This window comes from Zalophus californianus, chromosome 15, assembly GCF_009762305.2.
Source record: "Zalophus californianus isolate mZalCal1 chromosome 15, mZalCal1.pri.v2, whole genome shotgun sequence".
Classification (NCBI taxonomy): Eukaryota; Metazoa; Chordata; class Mammalia; order Carnivora; family Otariidae; genus Zalophus; species Zalophus californianus.
In genome coordinates, this window is record NC_045609.1 from 52,698,522 (window position 1) to 52,719,804 (window position 21,283).

Genomic DNA, 21,283 nt, shown 5'->3' on the forward strand with positions numbered 1-21,283 from the left:
TATTATCTGTAAATAATGATAATTTTCTTTGTTTCCTACCAATCCTGTATTTATTTCTTTCTTGCTTTACTTCACTGGCTCAGATTTCCAGCACAATGTTTAAGAGAGGTCGTGATAGAAGAACTTATCTTAAAAGAAGTTTCAACATTAACCATAATATGATGTGTGTAGGTTTTGTTTTTATTTTCAGTAGATAGCCTTTTCCAAATTTCCCTTATTCCTTGTTTCAGGGCTCTTTTTTCCATTAAGGGTGTAAAATTTCATAAACATTCTTTGACATCTATTGGGCTGACTGTATATTTTTATTCCCTTAATCTATTTATGTGTCAGGCTATAGTAATTGATGTTCTAGTATTAAACCAATTTTTCATTCTTAGAATAAACCCAACTTGATCATAATACATTATCTTTTATACATTTTAATAATTTATTGTTTGTAAATTTTTGTATCTGTTAATAAGTGAGATTGGCTTACAGCTGTACTTTACTGTCCCCAGTAGGTTTCAGTATCAAGGTCATGCTAACTCATTAATAAGTTGAGGAATATTCCCTCTTTTTTATATATTCTGGAATATTTTTTTAAAGATTTTATTTATTTATTTGACAGAGAGAAACATAGTGAGAGAGGGAACACAAGCAGGGGGAGTGGGAGAGGGAGAAGTAGGCTTCCTGCCGAGCTGGGAGCCTGATGCGGGGCTCGATCCCAGGACTCGGATCATGATCTGAGCTGAAGGCAGACGCTTAACGACTGAGCCACCCAGGTGCCCCTATATTCTGGAATATTTTATATAAAATTAGAAATATTTGATCCTGGGGCACCTGGGTGGCTTACTCAGTTAAACATCTGACTTTAGCTCAGGTCATGAACTTAGTGGGATTGAGCCCCAGGTCAGACCCAGCGGGGAGTCTGGTTGTCCCTCTGCCCCTTCTGCCACTTTTGCACTCTCTCTCTAATAGTAAAATCTTTTAAAAATATATATATATTTGATCCTAGGGGTGCCTGGGTGACTCAGTCAGTTGAGCATCCGGTCGTGATCTCAGGGTCATGATCTCAGGGTCATGAGATCGAGGCCCACCTCGGGCTCTGTGCTTATCAGGGAATCTGCTGGAGGTGCTCTCTCCTCGTCCTCACCCTCTGGCCCTCCCCCACTCTCTCTCCCTCTCAAATAAATAAATCTTTTGAAAAAAATATTTGATCCTTAAATGTTTGATACAACTCACCTGTAAAAATATCTGGACCAGGTATTTTGTTTGTGAGTAAATTTTAAGCCACCAATTTTTAATTACTGATCTTAAATGTTTATAGGACTAGCCAGGTTTTGTTTCTTCTTGAAACCATTTTGATACAACACATTTGTCTAGAAATTCTCCACTTTATCTAAGTTTTCCGAGTTATTAGCATGAAGTTGTCCATAATGCCCTAATATTTATTTATGCATTACCTATAATTATGACATTCTTTAATTCTTTTTTTTAGCTTTTTTTTCATGCATCTTGTCAAAGACTTGTCTTTTTATTTCTTTGTGAATTCGTGTTTGATGAAAATTCTTTGGGGCTTAGATTAAAGGCACATTTTTAGAGCGTACTTGTGTTTGCTTCTACTGAGCACCTGTGGGTACTGCAACCAGGGATTTTTTTTTTAAGATTTTATTTATTTATTTGAGAGAGAGAGAAAGAGAGAGAGCACGAGAGGGAAGAGGGTCAGAGGGAGAAGCAGACCCCCCTGCCGAGCAGGGAGCCCGATGCGGGACTCGATCCCAGGACTCCAGGATCATGATCCGAGCTGAAGGCAGTCGCTTAACCAACTGAGCCACCCAGGCGCCCAACCAGGGATCATTTTTAATGAATTTTTGGTTTGAGATTTTTCAGAATACAAGGAACGTGAATTCAGATTGCAAATCCATGTGAGGGCCAAATTGTGGTTATGAATTTTAAGAGGAGTTTGTTTTTTCCTTCTACCCAGAGGTACAGGCATCTTTCCTACTTGAATTTCTTTGTAAGAAGGGTTATATTTTTTTCTTAATGAGGTTGTGTCCTTCTTGGTCCTAGCCATGCTAGATATTCACTGTGACCACTTCCCAGCTTAATGGACACTAACCTTCATTTCTGGCCCCTTAGCAGCCATAGATGTTAAGGACTAATGTTGGTCACCAGGACCAGTTGGTCACCACCAGATTAGCAAGTGACTTCAGGACAGCTGCCAGCTTCAGTATACATTTACTTTCTGGGGTCCTGCTTTTGCTTTTTATTTAGGGGGCAGAGGAGGCCTTTAAGGCCATCCTTCCTTTCTTCCCAGCTCAGCAATGCTTTTAAAATATATTATTATTATATTAAAATATAATTCAAAAATATTTTATCTAGCATTTTCAGGTGTTTTGTCGTGGAGGAATTTGGGTGGGGAGTAATCTAAGACTTTAATTTTTACATTTTCAAGGCCATACTCATCTTGATCAGGTTGTACAGGATGTAATTTTGGGTGTGCTATGCAGTACTTCTTTAGGTACTAGAACCACCCCTAGAATTCTTCCTATCCAGGCTAAGATCCTGGTTGTAGACACTGTGTGTCAAACAAAATACCTCTGTAGCCAGATACAGCCTACAGGCCTGTAGTTTACAACTTCTGATAAAAAGGATTTTATGATACAAAATTTGTTTTTTATAATTGGGCCTTTTCAGTAGGTTGGTCATTCGTTTCACCTTAAGTTTAAGATAACCCATGCAGAAGCCCTTTCTGGAATTTTACACCTTTCTGGAATTTTACACAAGGACTGGAACTACAACTAAGTTTCATAGACCTGCTGCCTCTCACTGCAGGGAGCCTACTCTCTCCTTTCAGTCCAGGACTGGTGCCCATTGCCCCCTCCTTATGCCCTCTGTGCGGCTCCAATCTTTGCCCCTTCAGGAAGGTGCTGGGGTAGAAGCCCATTCCAGCTCTTCCCACACAATCTCCTCCCCGATTTTAAAGCTGATGAGTGGCCCCCAAGAGAACCCTGACCCAGCAGAGAGTATACATGATGAGCATTAAGTACAAATGGGGATAATCAGGGGGACAGTCACAGCAGCTCAAGTCACTGTTCCTGGACCCTAGCCCTAGTGGTCAGGCAGTAGGAAGTGTCCTCACTATTGAGACTGGAACCATGTGAATACCCTCAGGTGAATCCAGTTCCTGGTCCAAACTATCTTTGCTCAGTTGTTCTTAAAACAGGAGAATCTCAGTTGATGGTTTATTTGACTGTGGCTTTGAGAAAGGAAACATAACTCAGGTCTTGTATCAAACACTTTTATTCTTAAAGTGAGAAGTTCACAAAGGATAGCTATAGGAGAGTGAAATATTTAGAGTAGAAAAATTGTTGGTGCTAGCTAAAGCTCAAACACTGTCATAGTTATTCCAATAGTACTTTTCCAGCATGGCAGATCACACTTGTTAGAATTAACTGCATTCTCTGAACACTTCTCAATGGATGTGCACAATGATAGAAGCAAACATTCAAGGGTTCCTGTTCTTAATATCTTATAGAGTGGATTTATGCACAACCCAAAATATTATATTACAATACATCCAAACAATTCACATCTATTAAAAAAATATTTTTACTTCAAAGAAGTTGGTAGAAAGACTTAAAACAAGACAAATACAGGCACAAAATAGATTGCTGCCTCTATGTGCAAGGTACTGGATTCTTGAATTGAGAATCCGTGTCAGTCCTCACTTCCAACATCACATCTAAAAAAGTATGGCAGAAAAATAAGTCACCTTCAATATGAAGGATGCAAGTTGTGTACACTGGCAACACTCTCAAAGATACAACAGTATTACAAAAGGGATGCCAGTATACAGAGTGGACCTTCTTATAAAGTCAAACACTCATGAGTTACCATATGACCCTTCAGATATTTGGGAACAACACGATATTCTGGCTTAATCAAGGCACTTGCAAAGAGCAATCTTTGTACTGAGTCCCTGAGCATGACGCCTTGATCACAAACAAGATCACTTAGGAGGACTGCAAAGCCAGATTTGCTTAAACTATCCCCAAATCATGCTTTTTCATAAATGTTTGAAAAGAAAGGCCTCATTTAAAATCTTGATTCTCCAGAGTTATAATTCACCTTTCCCCAATACCACCCAACACCTCTAAAGTTTGGGTTCTCTCCACAAAAATATATAAAATGGAATCTTCCCTCCCCCCCACACAAATGATTTCCTTAGGAGAGAACTGTAAAACCAACTTAAAAACACAAAGTAACCTTACATTTTCTCACCAACAGCGAAGTATCAGACTGCTCCTACTCTAACTTGAGCTGCGGAGCCCTTTGTGTGCACTTTTCAGACATTCCTCATACCATTAAAACAGCTTGCCATCACCATCAACTGTCCTTTCTCAACCTTTCCTTGCCCAACGTGAAAGCTAGTGAATTGAGAGGGAAGGAGAAAGGGCCTTGAAACAGTATTATTATTATTATTTTTTTTTACAAAAAGAGGGTTCCAGGCTGTTACTTGATCCTCCAAAGCAAAATTGGGCAGTATCATCGTATAGACCTCAACAATAAATTCTCAAGTGGCTATCTTTTTGTAGCCAGGTCTCAAAAGCTCAAAACTACACTTAATGAAGGAAAGTAGCAAAAACTTCCTAATATTGAGCAATACAGACCTAGAATTACATTGGAAATATGGCAGATCAAAACCAGTCCCTAGGTTACTTAATCATCGATAAGAGGCCAAGTTCTCCATTCTCCCCCAACTCTGCCATTCTGGGAAAAGCCCACTGGCCAGCCTTGGACTGCCAAAGATGGATGACTCTGACTCAGTCTTGGGGGGCACCTGGTGGAATGCACAGTCCTGAGATGCTGTCTGTGTCTGCACTCCATCAGGTTTCCATTGCACATGGACAATTCTGTAATTCTGACCCTCGTTGTTGTCCCAGAAGACCTGCCCATTAGCATGGTAAGAAATGCAAAACTCAATTTTCTCCTCTGTTGGAATGACAGAGGGTAAGTCAATGGCAAATGAGAAGGTGTCACTATCTGAGCCACCATACACATTTTTCATATAGACACAGTCCACATCAGTGTAGCTTTTCCAGGTATCAAAAGTGATACGAATCTGAACCTTCTTCTCAAAGCTCATGTTTTTCACTTTCACAGTTCCAGTCAATGTTCGCTCTTGCAAAGAGCAGTTCTCCAGACAGACAAAATTCTTCTGAAAGTGGTTCCGAAAACTTAAGTAATCAGTTGAAGGCTGGGGAAAATCTAAAATCAAGTTTTTCTCCTCATGGAGTTTTAAGCCAGAGGAGATATCATTAAGGTCCAAGAGGTCAAACTGGAGATCCCACACTGGTTCTTCTGGGAGGTCCGAGAAGACGTGGATGGCGGTGAGAGACAGCCCCTTGGAGTCAGCAAACACAACCCGCTTCTTGGCTTGGTCGTGTGAATGCTTCCACTCATTCGGTGATTTGGCTTCCTGTTTTCTATTGAGACACGGTTTCAGAGGCTTTAATTTGTTCACAAAATTTCTTCGTTGGAGGTCATCATAAGGGCCCAGGAAACTCTTCAGAGGTGGCGAATGAGCCAAGCAGAGCCTCATGGCCACATCCACTGGCATGACTGAACTTGTCAAAGGCCTCGGATCTAAAACCTGGATCATTCTGGAATACAAAAGAAGAGGGGTTATCACCTGGACCTGGAATGCTCTTCCCCAGGTTCCAAATATACATGTACTATTTTTGTATTGACTTAACTATAACTAGCACAGTAAGCATCAGGGATGTGTTTTCATATATAGTAAAAGAAAGCAGTATTAGACGATCAGATTTGCATCCTGTGTCTCGCTATGCCCTTAACAGACTACAAGGCCATGGGTTAACTGCTTAAGACACTTGGGGGTCTCAGTATCCCCATCTGAGAAATAAAAGGGCTGGATGTGATCATCTCTAATACAGCTCTAAGAATCATTTGCTCTGTTCTGAGCCAGTGGTTCTCACACCTGTCTAGTCACAATGACCTGGAGAGTTGGTTTTCTTTATTCTTCTTTAAAGCCAATTCCTGGGACTTAAAGCCACTGAGGCAGAACCTCTGGGGGCTGGGGACAGGGGCTTCCCAGGTGATTCTAATGACCAGACAGGTTCCAGAACCATGATTCCAGACTCTGTGCTCCCTCTGGATGCTCTGCTGATTTTGCTGTTAAATTGATTACACTTCTCTGGAAAGGTAATCCACTTGAAAAAGAAAAAAAATATCAATAAAACTCTCATGGAACAGTTTTGAGAGTGAGAGAGCTGGAAAGAATGAAGTCAGAGGATTAGCTTTGCACTTTATTGTGTTCGTCCTCATTTTTCACAAATAACCAACTGAAATGCATGTCACCAGTTCATGCACTTACAGAAAAATATTCATGACACACATTTAGGTGGAAAAAGCTGATTACCTGAAAATTGTTTTTAATATATATTGTATATATGAATTTATGAAACACTTAATAGGAAATACACCAAGAAGTTACTTATCTCTGGGCAGTAGGATCATTCATGATCTATTTTTGTCTTTGTACTTTTTTGGTATTTTCTAATGTTTGGCAATGGATATTTATAACTAGGAAGATAGTAATAACTATTTAAAAATTTAAATATAACTATGCTCAGCAGTATTAAATTCAGAAGTGTCCATCAGGTTTTTTTCCTGGCCTTTAGCCCTCTATACATATTCCCAAGCTTATGGATTTTTCTCCCATCCTCTCCGTGCAGATAGGAGGTATGTGTATACTGTACATGACATTTTTCAATCTGTCTTCAGTAACTTCACAGCAGCTCTAAGCACATAGGCAAATAAATGGTCATCACCACACAAAACAGGTAATACAAGAACGTTCACAGAATTTACTTTATTAGTCCGGGGATTTTTCTGGGAGGCCTACAAACTTAGAACAAACAAATGAAAGCTACAGCTATATTTGTGAATCTAATAATAGTTAACAGGCAGGATTTTTAGAGAAGTCTTCTGCTAAGTCAGTCATGTCTGGAGAAGCTATTTAAAGTAGTTTTATGGAAGGTTTTTTTGTTTTGTGGTTTTGTTTTGCATTTTTACTTTTTGCACTTACAGAAAGACAGTTTAAGGATCTGGCAGTTTCCCTGGAATTTTAAGTCCCGGCCAAGAGTTAAAAAATCATCATTTGCTCAAACTTCACGACTGAGTTTACTATGGCAAACCGTGATAAGAAAGGTGCAGGAGGGCAAAAGAATGCAGAACACCGTACTGCAGTTTTTCCCCCAGGCTAAACTACCCAACCAGCAAGGTCAAGGTGCTGTTCCCACAAGCTGCCCCAGTTCTTGGGACATTTGTGTGGATCAAGAGAAAACAGTCGGAATCCAAGAGGGAATCAGAACTAAAGCTGACTCACGTTCAAGAGTTTCTGGTTTGGGATGCTAATTACCAAAATAAACTGTGGCTAAGAAGCGCAGAGCAAATCTCCACAATCCGAGGCTTCCCCGGGACCAGATTCAATTCTGCAGTCAGCCAGCTTACCGTCCTCCGGGGTCTCCATTTGCAGTGATGCCCGAAGGACCACGCCACCCAATCTCCCTGCAGTTGTGCGCTCCCCTCTGCTCTGGGGCGGGGAGTCTGCGGTGAACCTACCTGGTGCAGCTCATTAGGCAGAGAGGCGGCGGCGGACCGTTGAGAGCCGGCTCTCGGTTGTTTGCGCGAGTTCGCACCGGGATTCCCGCCGGCCTGGTTCGGCTGGAGCTCCAGCCGATTGCTGGTGCCGTGCGGGAGAGGCCGGTTATCTGCCCCGGACCACGTGAACCAGTCTCTCGGACCAATCACCGGGCTGCTGGCCCCGCGGCGCGACCAACCAGCGCCCGGCTAGGGCGCGAGCCCTCGCCCGGGGAACGTGACCTCTGTGGTGCGCCGGGGAGTGCTCCCGGACTCGGCCAGCAGCTGGTCGGAGCTTCGTAACGCGAACCCTGGGCGACGGGGGCGTGGAGGCCGCATCGCGAAGCACGTAGCGGCTGCAGGCCAGGAGAGAGAGCAGCAGAGCTCGCCCGGGCTGGGTGCCAGCTCAGTGGGGCTACAGGAAAGGAGATGCCTTTTGCGTCTTGAGGCGTCTGTACACAGTTAAACCGAAGAGCAGAGAGTTGTGGGTCCTTCCAAATGTATATCATATTCGAAATGTTTATATCGTTCACTGCTTGATGCATCCACTCATCTTCTCCATCGCCTTAGCCTAAGCAATCAGAGGTTGGCTGCATATTTTTTTTAAAGATTTATTTATTTATTTATTTATTTGACAGAGAGACAGCAGAGAAGGAACACAAGCAAGGGAATGGAAGAGGGAGAAGCAGACTTCCCTCTGAACTCGGAGCCCAATGCGGGGCTCGATTCCAGGACTCTGGGATCAGGACCTGAGCCGAGGGCAGACGCTTAACCACTGAGCCACCCAGGTGCCTCTGGCTGCATATTTTTTAATTAGGGTGAATCCAAAAATGCATCACAGAGTTACCAAGTTCTCTAACATGTTAATAAAGCATGCTAGACCCTTAGACGGGTGATGTGGCATTTGATTAAAAGACGCTTTGTATTTCGATCTATTTTTCAGTTTTTCTCCTTGGAAGAGAAAACTAAAGCCAGAAATGAAATGGCCTTTTTTGCTCACGTGGATGGTCAGTCATAGAGCCAGTGGTCAATCCAAATCCCTCAGCTCAGTTCTGACGTCCTTTGGCAGTAAGGTGGAAACCAAAATGTTAAAATATCTCCCTGTAAATTTAATGACTCTCCCAAACCAGTTACTTTTGCTGAGGTCTCCTTACTTTGTTTAGTTTGGGGAGTTTTTAGACCATCAGTTACAACCATAAATTTCTAAGTCGAGTATAAATTATTTTTCTAAAACCCACGTCCTAGCTCTCCTCTGTTAACTTCGGTATCCACTAGTCAATTAAAATGTACAAAATGTACAATGTAAAATGTAAAAAAAAAAATCCCTATGTCTTTTAAGTTACTCTCAAACACTGGAATTTTTAAAATACAGTTACTAAAGAGAAAGACACCCATGCTGAGTATCACCAGGGAAGGTACTTAATGCTTGGGTTTGATTTTTGAAAGGAAAGATCCAACTAGTAGTAGATCTTCTAGCCCCTCAGCCCAACCAAAACTGGCTGAAAGTGACATAGTCTCTGGGTTTGACACTTAAACAAGCTACATGAATCTAAGCAAGTTCTAGCCTCAACGTCCTCACAGTTAAAGTGGAGAAAGTGAAATTGTTCTGAGGATTACATAAAACTGTGCTGATGAGAAAACTTAGCACGGTGTCCAGTGCATGTGTTCAACCCCTGGTGGTTCTCAAATCAGTACTCTGTCCCTCAGTTTTAGTTATTATTCCTTTACCACAGGTGGCCAGTGCCTGAGCTATTATACTGATAAATAGCTACTGCTTATTGGGCCTTTACTATGTGCCAAACACTATTCTAAGAGTTGTATGTGTCTTACCTATTTGTTTTTTCAGAACAACCCTAGGTGGTGTGTACTATTATTAATCCCATTTTAGAGATAAGGAAACTGAGGCACTGAGAGGTCAAGAAATCTGCTCAGGATCTCATAAAAGGAGCTGGGATTAAAACCTGGCTGATGCCAGAGCGACAACCATTGTACCATATTGTCTTCCTTTAATTACCCATCAACAATTAGAATGATAGGGGTGGAAGGTGCCTTAGGTATCACTGGCTTCAAAGTCTTTTTTTTCACAAAGAATCTAAAACTCAGAGAAGCTGAGCTGCTTGCCAGGGACTGGTTAGGTCAGAGCCAAAACTAGAAAGAACACTGGGTGGAGTTTTTGACTCTATTCATGATCACATGTTGAACTAAAAAAGTGGATATTACCAATTCAAGTTATGGAGAAACATAAAATAATAAGATTGTATTGTGATCCCATTTTAGAGGAAAAATGTGCATGCATAGAAAATAGAATAAGCTCTACCAAAATGTTAATAGTGCTTATTTTTGGATGGTGAGATTATGAGTAACTAAAAATTTGTTTGCCATTTTACTTCTTTGTATTTTTTAATTTTTCTACAACGAACAGGGACTTCCTCTGTAACCGAGAAATCTTTTTCTTTTCTTTTTGGTGGGCAGCAAAGCAAGGTTCATTGAGCAATAGCAAAGTGATAGTACAAAGCTCCTGAGGAGAGAGGGGACCCGAAGGGGTTCCAACTGGAGTTTCTAAGACTAGGGGGTTTTATGGACTTGTTGGTGGGCTGTTTTAATCTGACTAACCCTCCCTGCGCGTGTCATCCAATCAGATTTGTCACCTATCTATCATACGGGAAAGGGTGGAGGACTCCTTCTAGGGTGGTATAAAATCCTCTTAAGGGTGGTTTCCCCTTGAGGGGGGGCTTGTCCCTCCCTGCCTGCCTTCCAACTATCTTTCATCATTCCCCCCTCTGAAGAGGTAACCCTAACTGCTGTTAGAGGAAAAGGGTGACAACCAATCGTAGCTACTTCCTGCTGGTCAGAGGTGTTGGATGGGGCAGCAGTCAGGGTTCCTCTCATCCTGTTCTATCAAGGGGTCCCCTGTAGATGTCTGGTTTCACTTCCACGTGAGGCTCCATCTAAACCACCACCATTTGGAGTTTGATGACCTTTATTCTGGAAGATATAAAGTGGGTTAGGGTATTTAGGAGGCAAGGCCCAAAGCACAATACAAGCCCGAGTACAGCCAGGAGTCCAGCAAGAGACAGAGGATGTTTGAGTGAACTCTCCACATACTGTGAGGAGAGGGCAGGCGAAAGGTGCTTCAAGACTAGTATATCCCTGTTCTGTTGCCCATTGTCTTTCCTCAGCTGAAGAGTGGGATCTTTCCTGGGTTATGGAGCCATCCCAGACTAGGGGGGCAACCATAGGGGTAGTTGACCTGGTGGCTGATTTTGTTGCAGAATCTCCCAATCTATTCCCTTCAGATACTTCATCCGTTCCTTTTTGGTGCCTCTTGCAATGTATAACTGCTACTTCTGGGGGTTGATGTATGGCTTGTAGATGCCGCGTGATTTATACTTGATTGGAGAACCTGAAGCAGTTAGAAAATGTCTCTTTCCATATTGTACCATGGGCATGTAAAACCAGGAAGGCATATTTGGAGTCAGTATATATATTGATTCTTTTGCCCTTACTGAGCTCTAAAGCTCAGGTGAGGACCCTCAGCTCGGCCACTTTGGTGCTTGACCCAGGTGGGAGGGGTTACTCTCTATTGTTTCATATAAAGAGACCACAGCATATCCAGTCTTTCTGGTGCCCTGTTCAACAAACGAGCTCCTATCAGAAAATAAAGTCCGTTCTGGATCCTCCCGGGCAGCATAGGTTTGGGTTATGATTTGTTGACAGTCATGCTCTGGCCCTGTGCCTTCTTCCTGAAGGAAGATGGAGGTATTTAAAGTAGAGCAAGTTTTTATTTGCATAACTGGGCCTTCCAGGAAGAGTACCTGGTACCACAGAAGGTGGCCATCCGTGAGCCAGTGACTACTATCAGTTGATAGGAGGCCTTGGATATTATGAGGGGTGTAGACAGTAAGATCCTGTCCCAGAGTTAGTTTTGCAGCTTCCTACTGGCTGTTGAGTTGGCCCCCCGGGGCCTGGGTTAGGACACCCAAGGCCATTCCTTTTCTTTACTAAGAAATCATTTTTAAAGGATTTTAAAACTTTCAGATTTGGGACACCTGGGTGGCTCAGTCAGTTAAGCATCTGCCTTCGGCTCAGGTCATGGTACCAGGGTCCTGGGATGGAGCCCCGCATCAGGCTCCCTGCTCAGCAGGGAGCCTGCTTCTCCCTCCGCCTGCTCTGCCTGTGGCTTCCCCTGCTTGTGCTCTGACAAATAAATAAATAAAATCTTTAAAAAGAAAAAAAACTTTCAGATTCAACTAGCATATATAGCCTACCTACTAGGTACCAAGAACTATGTTGGAGGCTTTCACATACTTACGCCGTTTACTCACACAGTCCTTTTGAGTTTGTGCTTGTTTCCATTCATGCTGCTTTCTCTCCTGCCCCCTGGTGCTGACTGATGCCATGAAAGCCATCTCTCTAAAGTTTTAAAATAGAAATCAGGAAAACAGGCTCTCTCCAAAGAGGAGTCAACACTCAATAAACCTCTAAACTGGGTTCACCTCATACCCCACGTTTAAAACATCCCTGTGAGAGAACAATCTGGGTGCAGGTGTGAAGGCATAATTGTTGCCAACAGTAACGGTGATTAAAGAAACAGTGGTTAAAATGGTTAAAGTGCAGAACACCACCTCAGACTTGTGTGGTATCTCTGGTGGGGTGAAGAAGAAGAGGGGAACAAATAAGATAATACACTTGGCCTCTCTAGTAATCTGTTGGGAAGAAAGACATAGAGGTAAAAAAGACCAGTAACCATACCAGGTTGGCTAAGTGGAAAAGGGGTTATATGAACATTATATACTTTTGCTATATGTCCATCAGAACTTGAGAGAAAGGAGAGCCCTCTGGGAGCTAGGATAGCCAAAGAGGACCAGGACATGTAGGGTGACTGCAGGGAGAGCAATCTGGCTAGAAGTGAGGATTCTAGCTGCAGGGAGGGGCGGGGGAGGAGGGTATTGGGGGAAGGGCCAAAGGAAAGAGAACCTTAACTGTTATAAGAAAAAGAAAATCCCCTGAACTGTCTTGAAAAAAAAATTAGAGATCTGAGTGCAGAACAAGGAAATGAGCAAAGAATGAAATCTGGCCATAAAGAAGAAATCATGCTCTTTTGTAGGTAGTTACATCTCCAGGTTGCTTCAGGTTCTCCATATTCACTGAAGGATTACGGTGAAGGAAAATATGTTAGAAAGGACCTATGGGGAAAAAATCTTTAAGCCACCACTGAAGGGTATTTTAAAAGGCTTGAATATGGATATTATGGAAGATGAGAGAGGGGATAGTTGTGCAGGGGGTGGATAGGAACTAGCCAAAATGTACTAAATAGGAAACATCAGTATCATATGACCTCACTGATATGAAGAATTCTTAATCTCAGGAAACAAACTGAGGGTTGCTGGAGTGGTGGGGGGTGGGAGGGATGGGGTGGCTGGGTGATAGACATTGGGGAAGGTATGTGCTATGGTGAGCGCTGTGAATTGTGCAGGACTGTTGAATCACAGATCTGTACCTCTGAAACAAATAATACAACATATGTTAAAAAAAAAAAAAAAGAAGGTAGCAGGAGGGAAAGAATGAAGGGGGGGAAATCGGAGGGGGAGACCAACCATGAGAGACGATGGACTCTGAAAAACAAACTGAGGGTTCTAGAGGGGAGGGGGGGTGGGAGGATGGGTTAGCCTGGTGATGGGTATTAAAGAGGGCACGTTCTGCGTGGAGCACTGGGTATTACATGCAAACAATGAATCATGGAACACTACATCAAAAACTAATGATGTAATGTATGGTGATTAACATAACAATAAAAATTTTTAAAAAATAAATAGGAAACATCAACATAAAAAACACCAAAATGAAAAGGAATATTCTGAAAAAAATCATAATAATGAGGACGTACTAGCTCTATCAGCTAAAAATTTATTATAAATATACGGTGTTTTTTAAATTTGATATCGGTGCATGAATAATTAGATCAAAATAGAGGCTATCCAGATCAAAAAAGGAAGAAATAAAGCTGTCACTATTTGCAGATGACATGATATTATATGTAGAAAGCCCTAAAGATCAAAAAAAAACTGCTAGAACTAATAAATGAATTCAGTAAAGTTGCGGGGCACAAAATCAATATTCAAAAATCCATTGCATTTCTATACACTAATAAACTATAAGAAAAAGAAATTAAGAAAGCAATCCCATTTATAATTACAAGAATAAAAAGAATAATAAGAATAAAATACCTGAGAATAACTTTAACCAGAGGAATGAAAGACCTGTTCAGTGAAAACTCTAAGACATTGATGAAAGAAATTGAAGAAGACACAAAAAAGTGGAAAGATATCCTGTGCTCATGGACTGGAAGAATTAATTTTGTTAAAATGTTCATACTACCCAAAGCAACCTACAGATTCAATACAACCCCTATCAAAATTCCAATGGTATTTCTCACAGAAATAGGATACTTCTAAAATTAGTGTTAAACCACAAAAAAAAAAAAAAAAAAGCAAATAGCCAAAGTAATCTTGAGAAAGAAGAACAGGACACCTGAGTGGCTCAGTCAGTTAAGCATCTGCCTTCAGCTCAGGTCATGATCCCAGGGTTCTGGGATCGAGCCCCTCATGGGGCTCCCTGCTCCGCGGGGAGCCTGCTTCTCCCTCTGCCTGCTGTTCCCCCGTGTGCGCTCTCTCTCTGACAAATAAATAAGTAAAATCTTTTAAAAAAGGAGAACAAAGCTGGAGGCATCACACTCACTGATTTCAAACTACATTATAATATAGTAATCAAAACAGTATGGTACTGGCATAAAAACAGACACATGGATCAACAGAACAGAATAGAGAGACAAGAAATAAAGGCATATATATATATATATATATATATATATATATAGCCAATTAATTTATGACAAGCCAAGAATACATAATGGGGAAAGGACAGTGTCTATAATAAATGGTGTTGGGAAAACTGAACAGTCACGTGTAAAAGAATGAACTGGACCACTACCTTACACCATGGACAAAAATTAACTCAAAATTGATTAAAGCTGTGAATGTAAGACCTGAAACCATAAAACCAAAGGAAACGTAGTAAGCCTCCTGACATCAGTCTTGGAAATGATTTTTGGTTTTGGATTTGATAGAAAAAGCAAAGGCAAGAAACGAAAATAAACAAGTGAGATGACACCAAACTAAAAAGCTTCCGCACAGCAAAGGAAACCAGCACAATGAAAAGGCAACCTACCAAATGAGAGGAAATATTTGCAAGTGTGATATATATAAGGGGTTAATATCCAAAATGCATGAAAACTCATACAAATCAATTGTTAAAAACGAAACAAAACAACAAAAACACTTAAAAATGGGCTGAGGATATGAAGAGACATTTTTGCACAGAGGACATACAAATGGCCAAAAGGTACGTGAGAAAGTGTTCACTATCACTCATCATCAGGGAAATGCAAATCAAAACCACAATGAGATACCAGCTCACACGTACTGCTGAGGATGGGAAGAAAAGGGAACTCTTGTGCACTGTTGATGGGAATGTAAATTGATGCAGCCACTCCAGAAAACAGTGTGGAAGTTCCTCAAAAATTTAAAAATAGAGGGGTGCCTGGGTGGCTCAGTCGGTTAGGCTGCTGCCTTCGGCCTACGTCATGATCCCAGGGTCCTGGGATCAAGCCCCGCATCGGGCTCCTTGCTCAGCAGGGAGCCTGCTTCTCCCTCTTCTCCCCACTCGTTCTCTCTCTCTCTCAAATAAAATATAAAATCTTTAAAAAAAATTAAAAATAGAACTACCATATAATCCAGCAATTCTGCTTCTGTGTATTTATATGAAGAAAATGAAAACACTAACTCGAAAAGATATCTGCACCCCAACCCCATGTTCATTGCAGCAGTATTTACAATAGCCAAGATAAGGGAACAACCAAGGTGCAGATAAATAAAGATGGCTAAGTTGTACACACACACACACACACACACACACACACACACACACACACACACACAATGCAGTATTATTGAGCCATTAAAAAAGAAGGAAATCCTGTCATTTGTGACAACATGGATGGACCTTGAGGGTGTTACGTTAAGTGAAATAAGTCAGTAAGTCAGACAAAGAAAGACAAATACTGGATGATCTTGCTTATATGTTGAATCAAAAAAAAGAACAAAAGAGGGAAAAATGAAGCTCATAGATACAAAGAACAAATTGGTGGTTTCCAAAGTGAGGCATGGGGGATGGGAGAAATAGGTGAAGATGGTCAAAAGCTACAAGCTTCCAGTTACAAAAATAAGTCATGGGGTTGTAGTGTACATATGGTAACTATAGTTAATAATACTCTATTGTGTATTTTTGAAGTTTCTGAGAGTAAATATTAAAAGTTCTCATCAGAAGAAAAAAATATCTGTAACTATGCATGGTGATGGATGTTAACTAGACTTACTGTGATCATTTTACAATATATACAAATATCAAATCATTATGTTGTACACCTGAAACTAATATAATGTTTTATGTCAATTACACTTCAATAAGAAAATAAAAAGTAAATCATTGGGCATATGGAAAAAAAGTTTCAGATCAGTGAGATAAAGAGTCCATGATAGACCTACTTATATATGAGAATTTAATATATGATACAGGTGGGCATATCTAATAAAGAGAGAGGAAGAATTGATTATTCAATAAATGGGCAGCTGGATTTTGGGGGCAAAATGGAAGGATGTATACTAGAAATTTATTTAGTTCATGCCTCTATGGAGGAGGACTGAGTGCTTTGACAACACAGCAACATGCGCAAATAAGGCAGTGGCAAAGGGAATTTTGCAAGGGGACTAACTTGCTCTGGGCACTGTCATTTTTGTGACTTGGAGAATTTTCTTTTTAACTCGGGGCTTGTAGGACTCGGGGCTTATAGGAAAGCACGGGGGCAAGGACTCAATCCCTTGAGTATGAGGGAAATGATACAATGTATACTCCTAAGTTCTATTCTTCCCTATCTCTAGTTCCTCCTTTCTAAAAAGCTGAAGAAGTCCCTTCGTGGTCATGGCTGACTGGGTTCATCTGTGGTGGGTGGGTCTGATGCTCTGTACATGTTCTCATTGCTCTGTCTGGGCTGGGGTGTGCAACCTCCAGTTTCAGTTCCATATTTTGCAAAATCTTAGCATTCTGAATCATTGTGACATTGCATTCTAATTCTTTGCTTGCAAACTCAAAAGCCTGTGGGATGCAGCAGCTCTCTGTCTAACCACACTTTACTCACCAGGTTCATTTTGTCTAGGGACAGATATTTTTCTGCTCTGTCATCTAGTGTCTGGATTCAGCTATGAATTGTGGTTATTGGAGTTTAAAAGTACCTTTGACAGAAGGAATTCAAACTGAGAACAGATCCCTGATTTATAAGATACCACAATACTTCCTTTCTTACGTGACAAAATAAAACATCTCCTCTTGCCATCCACCCCCCAACACATACACACAAACACATCACAGTACCCCACCCCCGCCAACTCTGGACATAACTCTTAATAACTACTGGCTCCAGTAGATGTTCAAAACTCTTTATACCCTTTTATTAAACTAGAATGCTGTAGCATCTCCCTTACCCATGTAGAGTCAAAGTAGATCTGGCCTAAGCTATGGCTTTGTGTGTATCCAAGACTTATTTTTGTTTAGCTGCTACATGCCTAGGAAGTAGTGAAAAGTTCCAACTGGGGAGGGAGGAGGAGTTGGGAAGAGCAAACAATTTCCCAGATCCCAATGAGTCAGCTGTTCTCACTGGGGCTTTAATATTTTGTCTGAAATATAGTAAATCCTCTAGAATGTCAGCCACAACTTTAAAAATACATTTCAAAGCCCACTTTCTCCAAGCCTTGTTTACTCTATGAGTAAGGTATTAAATTTTTTAAAATGAACAACTGTTAAACTTTTAAGTCACATGGTAGAATTGACAGTTATTTGACACCACCAATAGGAAGACAAAATACTTCAAAATTCCTTCACTTTTCCTATCAAAAACCCTCTCGTGTAGTGGAAAGTGCTAACGTTGAGCAAAAAAGCATTAGGTCTTGCTTTCTTGTATACATTGAGCTTTCACTGTTACAGAGTTTTAGAGCTCCATTAGTGATTAGAAGAGGTTTTCTTTTTCTTTCTGAAGAAAAGATTGAAGAAATAAAATTAATAGTATAAGAACAAACCATGTATCCAGCACTATTAAGTCCTTCCCCATATTTTATGACAGTCACCAGCTACAATATTATTAGAATGCTTCTTTTAAATCAAGTGCTATTAAATTAAAAAGAACTGAGGACTATTGCTTAAAACAGGACAATGATTAAGTATCATTTTCTCATGTCTTCTATCCTGCTTCGCCCCCAAATCCAAAGTTTTTACACTATTCATGGAGTTAGTCTTCTCCATGGTTAATATTGAAAGAGGTTCTTATTTTGCAAACTACAAACAGAAGTGCAAGATTTGATTGGTAAAGATCACAGGGGCAGCATTTGAGCAATAACATTTACATGTGACTAGTCCTTTAACTTTATAAATGCCTCATATCTTTTATTTATTTAATTCTCAGTAAAACCCTGTGAAGCCACTCTCATTATTCCATCTTACAGATAGAAACTGAGACTCACTAAGGCTGAATGACTCTAACAGGGTTTGCAACTATTAAGTGGTGGATGCAGGCATTGATGCCAAGGTCTGACCTCATGTGCCAACACCTCATCTGAGTAATTAGCTGGTTTGTTCACATTCAACTAGGATCTGAACTTGAGTACTCTTTTGGATGCCTTCTTCTTCACTCCTTAGCCACTCACCATTTCTTACCTGAGTCGTCATAATTAGCCTTCTCACCTGCCTTTCCCACCCTGTATTGTGTCATTCAGACACATCTTTCTCACATCCAACAGGCTATCTAAAATGTAGCTCTAATCACAAAATCCTGCAGTGGCTGCCTATAATCTAAATCTACCAAAATAAACAAACTGCTGACATTCACAGCCCCCATTTGTCATTCCCTAAACCTATGTGTGCTCTTACACTGTCCCTCTGCCTGGAGTGCTCTTGTTCCATTCACCTTTGCTTGACAAATGTCGATTCCTCTTCTGAGGTCCAGCTCAGATGTCATTTCCCAGCAGTACCTTCCATGCCCTCCTCTCCAACCTTGTGTTTTTTAAGACCCTGGGGTTATCTTCAGCATTTCACTTCCTGTCTTCTTTTATAAAAATCTGTTTGGTTGTTTGTTTTTGTTTTTGTTCTGCAATATGCTATGGAAAGAGATCTCTAAATTGTCTTCATTATTTTGACAGTGTTTTATTTTTTAAGTGGTATTATCCTTAGAATATTAACAGTTGCCTATCGTGTAAAAATCAAAAAGAGAAGATAGATTTCATTCTTTTTAAAAAGGTAGTGGAGTAATGACATTTCTCAATTTTTTTTTATTCATCTAAGATGACAAATGTTGCCTACCACAAATAAGTCTGTAGAAGAATAAGGAAGAATTATCTGATGAGAACTCTGGTGGTTATTTTGAGAAGGAGAAAAGTTCCAGATCTCACAATTATTTTTTAAAAGAGGAATATTTGCTTGGAGACTTTTAAAAGGTAAGAAATTTTGAACCCTGGAGGTGCCTGGGTGGCTCAGTCAGATAAGTGTCTGCCTTCGGCTCAGGTCATTATCCCAGAGTCCTGGGATTGAGCCCCAGGTCAGGCTCCCTGCTCATCGGGGAGTCCACCTCTCCCTCTCCATTTGCCTCTCCCCCAGCTCATGCTCTCTCTCTCTCAAATAAATAAAATCTTAAAAAAAAAAAGAAATTCTGAACCCTATAGCAAAATATCTGATAAAGCTGACCAAGTTTTTCTTTTCTTTTTTCTTTTGCTTGTAATTAATTTTCTTCTTTTTTAATTTACTTATATTGAGATATAATTGACATATGAGTGTCAGTTGTATAAGTTTAAGGTATACAGTGTTTTGATTTGATACATTCATATATTGCAATATGATTAATTACCACAGTAACATTAGCTACCACATCACATTACATTACCTAATTGTTATTTCTTTTTTGTGGTGGGAACGATTAAAATCTAGTCTCTTGGTAACATAAAAATCTGTTTTGCATTTGTCTCCTCTGCTAGATGTAAGCTTCTAGAGAGCAAGGACAACATCTTACTCATCTGCGTATCTCCAACACTTGCTACTTCTCACTAACACCACATGCCCATTATGTGAATTGAGTATGTTAATTAATAAAAATGGTTGCTGGCTTCAGAATCCTCCACAGACAGAATAAGAAGATAACACTGAAACAATGTGAATTTGGTGAATTAGCAGGTGGCAAGAATATGAATTGTCTTTCAGAAGATGTCTCTCAGATGCTTTCAGACACAGCCTAGAGAGGAGTGCTGACCAAAAAAAGAAAGAAAGATGGTGTGCCATTAAGTTGGCACTCGGGGAAAAGTTATTTCATAAGTACCACACAGCAGTACCAACCAAACCACCCAATGTCCCAGACTCAGGAGCCTCAGTGAAAGCACACATTATCCTTGGACAGGGCAGATTAATTTTCAGATCACAAGTCAGCCACCAGGACCAGGACAGACGTACACTTGAGTTTTTTAAGGCAGTAACTCATCAGGAATTCTTTTAATATCTGTAAAACCATTTGTCATCCTTTGATTCTCTTGCTACTGCTGGCTGTTGTCCAACTTGCCCTTTTCTTCATGGGGTTCCAAACGTCTCCTTCCTCCTTTGCATTCCAGTGTCTCCTGCTTTTGTCCTTCACTATGTTACTTATATAAGGTTACCATTGACTTTAAAACCTCCTGGAAAATTCTTCTGACTGTTGTACTCACATAACTGTGGGAAGTACACAGGCCACATAAGTCTCTGCCTTAATGTGCCACATTCTCTGTTTGTTCTTTCTGTTTCCTCTGCCCAGAAGCTCTTCACCTGACCAAACCTTATCCATCCTTCAAGATCCAGATCAGATGTCCAATGTTAAACTTCCCCCAACCCTAGAGACAGAAACAGAATTCCTTGTTCTCTGCTCTGTGTTCCAGAGACAAATTTTTTTAGACAACTAGAATAGCTTTTGTAACATAAGAGACTTACCTTTTAAGTAAGAAATTTTGAACCCTGGAGGTCCCTGGGTGGTTATTTATTTGTTTACATTACTGGTTCCCCTAGTAGACTATGAACTCCGGAGGGCAGGTACCAAATGTTATCCATCTCTGTATCCCTCGCACTTATCAATGTCTAGAACACTGTGGACACTCCAAAGATACTTGTTGAAATATTCTGTGTTCTCATTAGCTCATTAATGTTGGGGTTTCTATGGAGCTCACTTACTCAGGACTGAAGATACTATAAGAAAAAAAGACCAGCTGGGTCCTATGTTCTCAGTCTATCAGAAAAACTATTATTAATCAAATAATTGTACAATTAACTATTATGCAATTTTAATAGAAATATCAAAAGATAACTGGAGGATGCCATGAAAGCATATGGTAAAGGGAGATGACTTAACCTGGGACAAGTCAAGGGAAGATTCTTCCCTGGGCAACTGATACTCAGGCTGAGAGCAGAGGGAAGAGCGGGCATTGGCCAGGTGAAGGGGCAGGCACAAGGAGACAGAAAAAAA

General features: G+C 40.7%; 1 protein-coding gene across 3 annotated transcripts; it reads right to left on the reverse strand.

The window, feature by feature from the left end:
- Positions 1–3,266: 3,266 nt before the first annotated feature.
- On the reverse strand, positions 3,267–20,882 carry PPP1R3C (protein phosphatase 1 regulatory subunit 3C). 3 transcript variants are annotated; one of them, XM_027597011.2, is made up of 3 exons: positions 20,755–20,882; positions 11,960–12,060; positions 3,267–5,645 (listed from the first exon to the last, which is right to left on the reverse strand). In XM_027597011.2, exon 3 carries the CDS (start codon positions 5,642–5,644, stop codon positions 4,706–4,708), a length of 939 nt encoding a protein of 312 aa, XP_027452812.1. In that variant the 5' UTR covers position 5,645; positions 11,960–12,060; positions 20,755–20,882; the 3' UTR covers positions 3,267–4,705. The 3 variants fall into 3 exon arrangements, with proteins under 3 accessions (XP_027452812.1, XP_027452811.1, XP_027452813.1); XM_027597010.2 differs by lacking the exons at positions 11,960–12,060; positions 20,755–20,882 and adding an exon at positions 7,630–8,166; XM_027597012.2 differs by lacking the exons at positions 11,960–12,060; positions 20,755–20,882 and adding an exon at positions 7,519–7,644.
- Positions 20,883–21,283: the final 401 nt, after the last annotated feature.